The 12,175-nt window shown below is 41.1% G+C and overlaps 1 protein-coding gene across 2 annotated transcripts; it reads left to right on the top strand.

Moving 5' to 3' along the window:
• The first annotated feature begins 1,352 nt into the window (after positions 1–1,352).
• On the top strand, positions 1,353–12,161 carry LOC147205188 (centrosomal protein of 78 kDa-like). 2 transcript variants are annotated; one of them, XM_086112057.1, is made up of 16 exons: positions 1,353–1,469; positions 2,071–2,334; positions 2,411–2,586; positions 2,788–2,860; positions 2,997–3,100; positions 3,991–4,165; positions 4,262–4,375; positions 5,115–5,179; positions 5,260–5,347; positions 5,973–6,090; positions 6,364–6,427; positions 6,510–6,665; positions 6,741–6,818; positions 7,087–7,262; positions 9,808–9,949; positions 10,696–12,161. In XM_086112057.1, exons 2-16 carry the CDS (start codon positions 2,073–2,075, stop codon positions 11,233–11,235), a joined length of 2,331 nt encoding a protein of 776 aa, XP_085968183.1. In that variant the 5' UTR covers positions 1,353–1,469; positions 2,071–2,072; the 3' UTR covers positions 11,236–12,161. The 2 variants fall into 2 exon arrangements, with proteins under 2 accessions (XP_085968183.1, XP_085968184.1); XM_086112058.1 differs by lacking the exon at positions 1,353–1,469 and having other exon boundaries at positions 2,189–2,334; positions 2,415–2,586.
• The last annotated feature ends 14 nt before the right edge of the window (positions 12,162–12,175 follow it).

Below are 12,175 nucleotides of genomic sequence, written 5' to 3'. Positions count from 1 at the left end.
AATCCCAATGGATACAAACACCGTGGGTTGGGATTATGGGAACGCAGTGTTTTTGATTGGCGTTTGGACCGACCAATGCGATTCGACAAAGACAACCCCGGGATGGAAAGAGAGGGCGTTGTCGCGGTGCGTTCAAATACAACTGGGAAAGAGGGGTTTTCTCTTAAACAACACGACTGCGTCGACCAGACCGCAGAGGCTCGCACACGTTTTGAGTCCGAGCCGAGGAGAAAATTTTCCAAGGACCTCCACATGGTTGTATTTTTCATGACAAATGTAACTATCCCGTGTATCCTACAATGCCACGGTAATTCCAAAAGAGTGCCTCTTTTCAGGAAAAAGTTTATCATTGGTTCTCAAGAAAAAATAATAGAGACTGAAATGTCAAAGTAAACATACTGTCAATTATGGGTCCATCCATCCATCATCTACCGCTTATCCGGGGCCGGGTCGCGGGGGCAACAGCTTTAGCAGGGAAGCCCAGACTTCCCTCTCCCTAGCTACTTCTTCCAGCTCTCCCCGGGGGATCCCGAGACGTTCCCAGGCCAGCTGGGTGACATAGTCTCTCCAGCGTGTCCTGGGTCTCAATTATGGGTCACCAACCTTTTTTGAAACTGAACGCTACTTCATGGTTACTGATAAATGTGATGGGCTTCCAGCTGTATACACAATACTCAAAGGAAAAAATGCTTCGATTGTTTGGTGGTAAACCAGCTCATTATTGTGACGCCGCCCCACCATAAAACAATTGTAAAAGTATAAAAAGTAAAACCTTATCCTTGGAAAATGAACCACTTTATCTAGGAAAAGAAACCTTGACTATAACTATCGAGAATACATTCTCAAGTAAATACTGTACACATTTTCTTGTTTACAAAAGCGTTTGCTAAATTCGTCTCTTATACGTATAAGAAAGATAGCGGCAAAACATGACAGCCTTCTGTCGGGAGCCCTATATAATATAAATACTTGACCTACAATTACATTTAAAAATGACGTTGATGTGACAGAACATTTTTTTGCATATTTGCATAAATTTAATAGGAGGTTTTTGAACTAAACAATGACAAAAATGTATACACTGCCCCTTTATGTTTGGATGTTAGAAAAATAAACTTGCTGGGGAAAACCAACAGAATGTGTTTTGTTTTCATTTCATTGTCAACTTTAATCATAAGAGAAGGGTGGGTACAATTCGATTCCGAAATCATATTTGTGGTACACAGTGCCAGTTGTAAACTATGATAGTACAGTACTGTCGTTCATCCGCCAAAGGCTGTGCAATTCAAGCGATAGGGGACGCCCGAGTGTTAAGCATCAAGTGGAACGTCATGACGTCGTAGAACGAAGAAGTTGGCGTCATTTTTTTTTTGAATTACTACCGTTTGTGCCTAATAACAAACCCTTGAAGTTGCCAAACGCTTCAGCAACGAAAACTAAACAGTCCGAGTTATTTCGTGGAAATTCAGGTACGTCAAAGTCAATGTTTTCAAACATCGGATGGTATGTCAAGTAACAGCGTGCGATGTTACCGTTAACTATTAGCAGCGCGTTGCTCACAACAATGCTTTTTGTCACGGCAGTTGCTAGGAGGCGAGCGTTCATGCTTAACTATAATTTATTACTAAGGGTTCCCAAACCTTTGGGGCCCATAGACAATTTTCCAAGGACCCGTCTCATATTCATAACGACAAATGAATATAAAGTTCACGTGCATTCCATTAGAATCATTTTCCAACCAAACTTTCCTGGGAAATTAACCAAATTCATGATAATAAATTCATTATTTCTGCATCGCCACACGCTGATGTCTGTTGCTCATACTTACAAAAGGGCTGCCAACAGAGTTTCAAGTTTGTAAAAGCATAGCCAGTATTGCCATTTCAACATCTTCAAACACTCAAGTGACTTTAAAACCCCCCCACTTGTGAGTTTAATTTAAACGACAAGATGATTGGAGCCATTTGTTTTCAAGAAATCTCGGAATTGAACATTAAGACCAGCATTCTGAATGTAGCTTTGTAGTCAGAAAAATATGGTTTTATGACCCAATTCTTCTTCCATCCAAAGCAATGGTCCAGGAAAGTGTTCAGATCAAGAGGCGAGGTGCTCATAACTTCATGGAATACTACACATATGCCTGCACCCGAGAGCAAACCATCCCCCTCACTGCTGTAAAAATGCATCTCGACCAAGGCATTCTGGACTTCAATGGAGACAAGGTCAAGTTATCCGATTGGCCTCCCATTCTGGACTCCATCTCTATCAATAGATACCTTCACCACATTGCAATTACTAGCACGTACCAGACAAGCCACGGGTGTGGAGATCCAGGTCAGGCTTAAAAAGAGCATAACATTGAGCTCCGTTGAGTCCAGCTGTGCATCTGAACGTCTCTTTCATGCCACAGATAGAAGGTACTACAAGCCAGTGTTCAGGAAGAAGATCCCATCTATTCGCTCTAAGGACATGACTTTCAAGTTGTGCAAAGCTCTGAAGGAGTGTCTTTCACTTTCTCCCAACTTGAAGACTTTAAAGCTGAACGGTCTTCCTCTAAGGGAAAGAGACCTTGTCAGCTTGACAAAGGTAAGAATGGACCACAAAATTACAGCCTAGATTCTACAGTACAGTGGAACTTAAACCAATTAAGTGATTCTGACCACTTACAAATGTAAATGTTTAAAATGATGAGTGTGGTGACAGAATGATTCAAGCTCGTACCTCAATGCTCCACTGTATTCTCCTGAAGGAAGGATCTTTATGCCTAAAAATGGTATTCCCTTTCAGGGTGTTGCAAAAAGTGTTTCCTTGGAAGCTCTTTCCTTGGCAAACTGTCCTTTTGGAGATGACGGCTTGGAGGGTATGTGGTTTACATAGTTTTGATGTACATAATCCTAAAATATGTTTCATTAATCTTACACAATCTTCCTTTGTAAATTGGGTTATAGTTCAGAAATTTTAGCACGGCTGTTTTTTCCCCCTGATATATCTTTCAGTCATTTGCCAAAGTGTGAAGTACTCTACAAGAATCAAAGAACTAGATTTCACAGGATGCAATATCACATGGAGAGGAGCTGAGCATCTCGCCAACATTATCCAGGTGAAATTTGATGTTCACTGTCATGTCGCCTTTCCCCAAATTTACCAGCCACTTGCATCCCACATCTTCCAGCACACACATTTTAATAAAAGTAGTTAAAAAGAAAAAAGTCAAAACGCACAACTGTTAGCCAGAACCTGTGGATAGTTGCAAGGAATTACACTTCAAAAGTCTTGCTTGTATACCTACTTCAAGTTCATTTTGGTAGACATTTTTTGCTCGTTTTTTTTTTAAAGACATTTTGTGGAAAAGTAACCCTTTCTTAATTTAGTGACTAAAAAAACCCCAAATCAATCCAAAAAAATTAAATAGAAAGTTATTACCATGCCGTTAGGGAATCATTCTACTGATGGCATAGTCTTGATTAGTACTTTGTCTCCATCTAGTGGCAGACAAAAATGGCTGGAACTGGCAAAATTATGAGGCAAGTGCTGTTTTTGGAAGTGGATTTCAAAATTTCCACACAAACAGAAGTTACCTAAGATTTTAATCGAACTTCATTCTTATGAACATTTGACTGTTCTCCTAGTAATGACACCTTTTGGGGGGGTTGTCTATTTTCTCATGACAGATTACGTTGGTTTTTTTTTCCCCTTCCAACATTTTCCTCAATCAGGATCTAGATGTTCTTGACCACTTGATTCATATTTTGGGTTCTTTTTTTCCCTACTTTGTTTTTTCAACAATTTTTTTATGTGGCCCATATTGTTGACATTTTACTTCTTTTGCGGCTGATATAATTCTATACATGATTCAGTTCTTATTTGTAAGAAGTACCCTCCTCAGATGAGGGATTTTCCAAATAGTTGGCCCCCTAATGTAAATTTAACAAAACACAATTGTATATTGTTAATTTCGTGTCTTTGGTGGCACCATCTCTATTGTTTCAGCATCAGGGAATACAGAGGCACGGCTCCGCCTGGGCACAATCTTTGAGGTATCAACAGCCGAAATTAGAGGGCATGGGAGGTCTCCGCCGTCTCACCCTGAACTGTAACACTTTGATTGGGGACCTGGGTGCTGCTCGTCTTGCACGTGAGCTGGCCGAAGACCTCTGGCTTAAAGGTTAGAAGGTGGAAATATAATGACGGCAAAGGAAATGTTTATATTATTGTGTATCCCTCAAGATCATTCTTTGTATTTTTGGGGTGTTCTGAGCAGCTGTGGACCTGCAGAAATGCGGCCTCTCCAATCGCGGAGCTTGTCATCTGCTGGAGGTCTTGAAGACCAATTCTACTCTCTGCGTACTGGATATCCGTAATAACCCTTTAGTTGGTAAGAATCTATCACAGGTTGTCACACTTTCCTCTTTGTCACACCATGCCCGTTTGCGTTAACTGTAGTGCACTTTACATTGCTTTTTTTTTTTTTTTTGAAACATTGTATTTCATTCACTGTCACCATTTTAGTTAATGTACTTGAAATCTCAACATGGGGCAAAATGTTAACCTCCCACACTCCTAATTATGGTTTTAATCCACTTTGAGAATATCAGGTGAGATACTTTGGTTTTATCTCTGACTATGCATTTCTATTTGCATTTGTTCACCCAGAAGTAAGCACTTCTCTGTGGACCAATAGACAAATCCATTCATCCGTCCATTATCTGAAACGGTTTATCTTCACAAGCTATAGCCTATGCCAGCTGTTTCAGGGCAGTAGGCAGGGGACAATTTAGTGTGTTTAATCAGCCTGCCATGTTTTTGGAATGTGGGAGGAAACCAGAGTACCCGGAGAAACCCCACGCAGGCACAGGGAGAACATGCAAACTCCACATAGGAAGGCCGGAGCTGGGATCGAACACACAACCTCGACACTGTGAGGTCGATGCGCTAACCACTCGCCCACGAGGCCGCCTATAGACAAATCAAAACACATTTTTCAACAGATGATGCCGCTGAAAAACCCGAACAAATAGAACAGACCTCATGAAACAAAAACACAAATCTGCATGACAATCATTCCATTTTCACATTGCATTGCTAAAGGATATCTATTCTCCTTTCTGTTTTAGATAATGCCCTAATTAAGACTGTAATCGAGAAAGCACTAATGAAAACTGAAGCACAGACACCAGAGGTGATTGGTTTCGGCTACTCTCTGACATTTGTAAAGTCAGAAAAAAAATGACTTAATGCGTGATTATGTGTCCGCTCCAGTACTGCTGGCTCACGCCTGCCAGCAAAGAGCAACAGAAAGCTGCATCGAAGCGGCGAGTGGTGTCCAGGGCATCCACAGAAAAAACAGGTACAATTGACACTTTCTCCTCAGAGACACAAATACTGACCACGCCTTTCCTAAGTGACCTAATAAAACACTTCATCATGCTCATGAGAAGATTTGGTAACAATTGTGTAAGCTGTCTAACATGTCAATACTAGATCAGACCAATGCACACCTATGGACACTCATGCAATTGAAGTAGCAAGCAACAGCTACGACTTGTGTCTGCAGTGTTGGCAACTTAACGTATTAGCCGTAATTAGTGACTTTTCTGACACTTCTCGCAATATTTTTTTTTCCCCAAAAAAGAGACTACCGGTACCAAAAAATGACAGCAATGGGCTTATTGTTAGCACACGGTTCAAAGAAATAGTGCCAGCTTTTCAAGTACAAGTACAAATGCTCCAATTGTGTCATGTCAAAAATGGAATGCTACCATGTCATCAATAAAAGGCCAGAACAGTTTCGACTTTTAGGACACCCACGCACTCGCTAAGCTCTGGTGGGCTACATAAAATGATGTGAGGGGCTGGATTCCGGCAGTGAGTTTAGCATTTGATCTGGAACAATGATTTTCCGATTACTGACCCAACTGTAGGACATGTTGTGTGACTGCATGACTGGCAGATGTTGCTCTCTTATCTTTCAGCTCCTCAAAAAATGACCTCTGCTGGACGTGAAGGCTTAGTCGCTGCTCAGCTTCAACAGCGCGCTTCCTGCTCCAGACATGGGCCGCCTCATTCCGCTGCACGTGCTGGACGCCAGCGGTGAGGAGACTGTTCAGCTGGTTCATTCCAAATTAAAAACCAAACGCACATAGCGTTGCAACTGGTTGAAGATGACAAGGCAGTCGGTTCCACAATCTGACTGAGAAGGAACAACACTTAACAAGGAAGAGCAGAGAATAAAGATACTATGTCATTCAGGATGTGACAGGATCTTTTAGTGTTCACACCCGGTGTCCTGGATGGCTGGGGCTGCGCATTCTCGACTTGGGACCCGTGGCCGCAAAGCTCATGAGTTGCATTCTTATGTTCCAGAGGTTTTCCTCCCGCAGATGCAAAGGACCACAATTTCCAGTCAGCGCCGCATCTTCGAGGTCAAGTATGGATTCATATTTATAGTTTCATGACTTGTTTTATGTCTGCTATATTGTAGTTCAAACACTCTTCTGACTCCATAAAAGGCTTCGTCCACCGTGAGGGTTACATTTGAGTCTGATTCGGAGGAAGAGGAGGATGGCAATGAGGAAGACGGCGAGGCAGTGGTGACAGGAGATCAGAGGCCATCTCCTGGCAACCACCAGGACAGCGTCATTTCAAGGCCGCTCGATCGTATGCAGGTCAGCCACATCTAGCTCGAGGTTAACTGCTCGAACTTTTTTTTTTAAATGTCGTTTGTTGTGCCTGTCCTGCAGATGGCGCTACAGGAATGTCGTTTGAGATTGGGAGAGGAGCGCAGAGCCAGACTAAAAGCTGAATCTTTACTCAGAGAGGTACTGTAGTACCGGTATGCTTTCGCAACTATTATTTATATGAAATATTGTGCTGAAAGGAGCTTAACATGGCAGCAGGCTGGCCTAGTGCTTAGCACGTCTGCCAGTCCCATTGCGTGAATGTGATTCTGAATTTGCTTTCCACTTAATGTTTTTCCATTTTGTGTGTGTGTGTGTTTGGGGGCGGGGGGGGGGGCGTTCAAAATAGCACAGTTACTCTTGTTAGCTAAACAATAACTGTGTTTGTCTTTGTTTTTTTTAAATTCAGTTTGAGCTGGAAAACGCTCGTCTTCGTGATAACAACAACTCCCTGTCCAAAGCGCTTGTGGCCATGGGCTCTGCACCGCCGGACCGCAGTGCCCTCGAAGACGAAGACGTGCTGGTGAGCATCGAACGCTCCTTCGCCAAGTTCCACGCTTTCCTGGATCTCGTCAACGATGCCGGGTGGGTAACACCGATTCCTGCCATTTCTGTTCCCAAAGTGCTCCGGCACTCATTTTGTATAACACTCATCAGCCACTTTGTGAATAGATCTTTCGGAATATTATTTTAAGAATGGCAAAAAAAAAAAAGCATTTAAAAATACACCGTGGTAATTGATGATGAAATGAAATCCAATTTGATGTCCTCGTTTGGTTAGATGCATCAGATGTACATATTCGAAGCAGCTGGCATTATATTGCAGTGCAGTCTTACACCACTCTGAGCTACAACTAGAGTTTTAAACAGGCTGTTTTTGTGATTTAATGATTGTACTGGGTCTCATTCGAGTCTGCAAACGATCATGCTTTGCCTGATTGGAAATTCTTTTTGATTCCAAACTGTTAATCAAATTGCTTTTATTTATTGTGACAAAGTAGACAATATACTGTACTGCGTTGAATAAGTCCACAGACCATATGCAGTGGAAACAGAGTCAACCTCTGTTTTCTGGACTTATAACCGGTCAAAGTTAGTCATCTTTTCTTGGCATCAACATTGTTTCTTAAGCACTTCTCAATTCTTTCAGTTTGTAGCTTTCTCCCACTGGCCGATGACCGAGGTCATTGAGGATTCATTTGGGTGTTGTTGAGGGGAAGTACAAGAGTAGCATGTGAGGTGGTTGTTAACCCTTCTTTTTGTAATAGCTTTACTTTGAGTTTCGTTATTCTTTATGAAATGTACAATACCAAATAAGTTTGACGGGAAAAAAATCAGTACTAAAGCCAATAAAATGTTGCATAAATCAATGAATTAAGTAAGACAAGCCCCCTGGCCTCGAACTGTTGACCTCAAAACGCATGAAACATGCAGCCCACGTGGTTTAAAATAACTCCGCTTAATTCTCAGCTGCCATCGCTAGACTCAAAATGAAACTAGGGGGAATTATTCTTGGCGCCGATGCTGTTCATTGACTTCCTTCCTCGCAAGATCGTCAGTGTGATGCCTCCTACTTACCTTCGTCATTCATCACTTGGAAGTGACAGAACGAAAGTGGAACATGAATTTCAAAGTTTCTCTTTCATTATGATGCCTCTTGAATATGTCAACATATATAATTTTATATTACAATTTTTATCATTATTATTTTTATTATTGTAAATGCATTTTACGAGAAAGCAACTTTCAAAATTGCCAAGGACACCCTACAAGACTTGATTCAAAAACATGAATCGGATCAATACTAAGATCAGGAGATCATGAATGATGCATTTAATTTTTACAGTAAATCATGCAGATTTTCATTGTTGAAAAAAGGAGTTAAATGCGTTTGCAAAATATGTTTGATGCTTACATTTAATGATAAATAATATGTCATCATTTTTAAATGTATAATTGAAAATATTTTACTTATGCACTTTTTTGATACAATTACAGTAATAAAAATGTGTTAATTGTACACTTGGGGCAAATGTTTTAGAAGACTGCAAATCTTCCATTTACTTTCTTTAAAAATCGAGCAGCTCTAGTTCTGCGAATAACCCACCCCGGCCCATTTTCGATGCTTAAGTTTTGTCTTGACACAACTATTACTTTTGCTTACCTGGGAGGTCATTAAAACATTAGGATCTCTCTTAATCTTTAGGTGATCACAAAGTCATTTAAATGCAATGAATCCCTGCCTGTTTTTGTTGATTATTTATCTGTTATAGGCATGATAACTCCATCCTGATTCATCAGAACTGTGAATCCAGGTTTATTGCAAGGGGTACATTCCAGCACCAAACATAATAGATCAAAATGCGGATTTTAGAGCGGGCAAATGGCAGGGGAAAAAACCCCGCATTTCAATGTTGTCCCTCCCACATACTTTAAACACATTGAAACTTACTTTTTAAACAATTCCCTGGCGTTAAATAAAAGTCTTAAAAATCAAGCCCTCATCACGTCAACATCAGTACAGTATACTATTAAAATAAAAGAACATTTACATTTACACTTATATCACGGAAGCACGAGCATTGTAGAAGAGATGCTCTTGTTCTGCAATTTGCCGTCGGTTTTTAACTGCTTGCTTACTATGCTTTACGCCCTGCACTTCAATTAGTTTCATTTTGAGCAAGTCAGTTTGTTGGATAATGTCTTCATGACACCGGTATTTCATTCCTTATCTGGTCCTGTGTTGGTTTTTCATTTTTATATGTTCCACGGCAACATTACAGGGTGATGACTCATCACAGGAAAGAACCTTTTTCTTTTGTACTTCATCTTCCGCTACATTGTCGCATCTTGAATTAGACAGTTAGACCGCAAAATAATTCTCTCTCTATTTATGTATTTATTTATTTGTTTATTTTTATTTTTTTTAAATCACCTGTGCCGTTATTGCATATTGTGTGTATTGAGCTTGGAACAAAATAATTGGGAAACACCGGATTTTGAAAATACGATAGAAGAACTTGGGAGTCAACGAGCATGTGTTTGGCGGTACATGTTTGGGTCAAAATTTAGCTCTCGTCTGTAAGGTATGATCACTTTTCTTCCATTTCACTAATACTTTCTCACTCAGCCTAGGTCAGCTAGCATCAATGGCTGGGATTGACACTTCAGATTTCTCGCCTTTGGGAAGACCACAGCTCTCTTCCACACTGGGACATGTGGCCCAAGTGGATGGAGCAGCACCCGGTGGACGTCGTTCTCATGATATTCAGGTGGAAAATTGTGTTGGGGTTAGCATTTGAAAGAATCTGGTCATGCTTATCTTTTGAAACTTAGCTTGATCAATGAAACAGAGCCAAATACTCGTGGAAAGTATCTGGAAAAGCAAAACATGAAATGAAGTCTTGCTACAAATAGTGAAAACGCCCTGAAATTTGTTTTGCCACTCGTCATTATTTGAACTGTAAATTTACCACAAACTCTAAACACTTCATCATGTGAAATAATCTTGCCACATTACCCTTTTTTTTTTAAATTGCTTACGTATTATTTGATTTGGAAGAAAACACTGCTAGTATGCATTTACCCACTCATGCGGTGAAGACTCTCCAAAATTCCCACGAGCAACCCAGGCTAAACTCAACTCCTCATCAACTTACAAAGATGTTACGCTCTTAGTCGAGATGCATCACCTCGACATACTGTACATCTTGACGCTGATGACTGCTTAACTATTATCCAGGCCTTGCCATCTTATGGCGTTTTGGAGTCTTATAAAAAGGAGCACAAATAATGGGAATATGTGAATGTTTCCACAAAGAGCTGATAATAAATGAATTTGTGAATAACGACCAGACAAGGGTGCTCACTGTACATCGTTATTGGGCAACTTGGGCCTACAATATACAGTAAATCCAGCCTAAGTGTATTTGACAAGTTTTTTTGCCCGAGATGTCCGCTGCCAAGTCGGCATTGCAAATGAAAATTAATCAAAATAAATCCTCCACTTTGTTTTTAGGCCGCCAGTGCTCACCCTGATGAGGTAGCTGACATCAGCAGTCCAAAATCCCTGCCCTCCTCCAGAAAGCCTGTGCATCGAGACGGGCTGTTCAACGTAAACGTCCAACAGGCTGCTGGAGAACAAGTGGACTTAAATGTCATGAGAGAACAAGAGCCAGATCAGTTCTCTCAACCCAAAACCCAGTACGACTCGGATTCAGAGCACAGCTTTGCTGGCCAGACGTCCCACCGTGAAAGTTATCAGACTCCAAGAATTCACCCGGTGCTTGGCATCCTGGGTGCTTCCCATCATAGTAACGGCATCAGTTCCAATCACAGCAATTCATCCCGCAGCCGCAGCTCCCGTGGCAGACGCGGCGCAGGCGATATCATGAGAGACATTGTGAGTAACAAGGCACAGTCGTCAGGATCTCGGAGGCTGGCGGTCATACAAACGTCTGGGTCAGAAGGGTCAGAGCGGAAGACAAGTCCTGACATTCTGGAGGAGATCAGATCTTTCGTGGGTGCGCAAGGAGACTCGGATGCTGAATATTTGTAACATGACAAACTCCTTAGCAGCTCTTTTTCATATTATTTATTTGACGGGATTACAATTCTATATTTTTAATTGGACAAGCCTTGACAATTGTGGCACATTTCTCAGGGCGTCAGTCCAGTATTGACCTTTTCATCAATTGTTGATCTCAAATGCACACTAATGAGCATCAGAGCATTTAAGAACTGAAATCACTTTCCCTGAGCATCATTTGTTGTTTTGTGCCAAAATGTGTTATTTTACGTTTTGCTATCGCTACGTTTCTTGAACAGCATATTTTTACAGTCACCATCCTGCATTTGCCAGTAATAATAGATTAACTCATTATGAGGTTCTTAGAGGCGCTCACTAGCACACAATAAGACCGATTTGGAAAGAATGTTGGAGAGAAATGGGTAACATAGGAAAAAGACACATCTTTGAGTTCAATCCATTAAAAATGGCGGCAAAACTAAGTGTTACATTCATATTTTCGATGCTTAGTCACAGGGTCGCGTGATAGTCCAGTCACTATCAATGCAGAGCAACCACTTTGATTATCAAAGATGCTGTACTTGTTTGAGTGTAAGAAGACTAGTCAAACTCAGCATTATCATGAGTGAGTACAGTACCAGACTCCTTTGCACTTTCAGTCTCCGTCAGAAAACTGTACGCCTGCTGTATGACCTCAGCTGATACCTTAGTGGCATTATGCAGTGAGAACAGTTTGTAAAGAGCTGGCATGGGGGGGGGGGGGGGGGGTGCCAAACGAAACAAAGACTGAAATGAAATGTGCCTGAGACCTTGCACATTTAGAAAAATATATATATTTCTGCCAAAAGGATATATTGTGTACGTATCTACATCACGGACAACAGTGTTTGGTTTTAGTCACTCGGTGAAGTTGTGCAGCTGCAAACAATAAAAAGCAAATGACGTTTTATTTTTCATTTCAGTGTTTGAA

Source organism: Hippocampus guttulatus, chromosome 5, assembly GCF_054856545.1.
Source record: "Hippocampus guttulatus isolate MCC_2025c chromosome 5, RoL_Hgut_1.0, whole genome shotgun sequence".
NCBI lineage: Eukaryota > Metazoa > Chordata > Actinopteri > Syngnathiformes > Syngnathidae > Hippocampus > Hippocampus guttulatus.
This window is presented reverse-complemented; position numbering and strand designations above follow the sequence as displayed.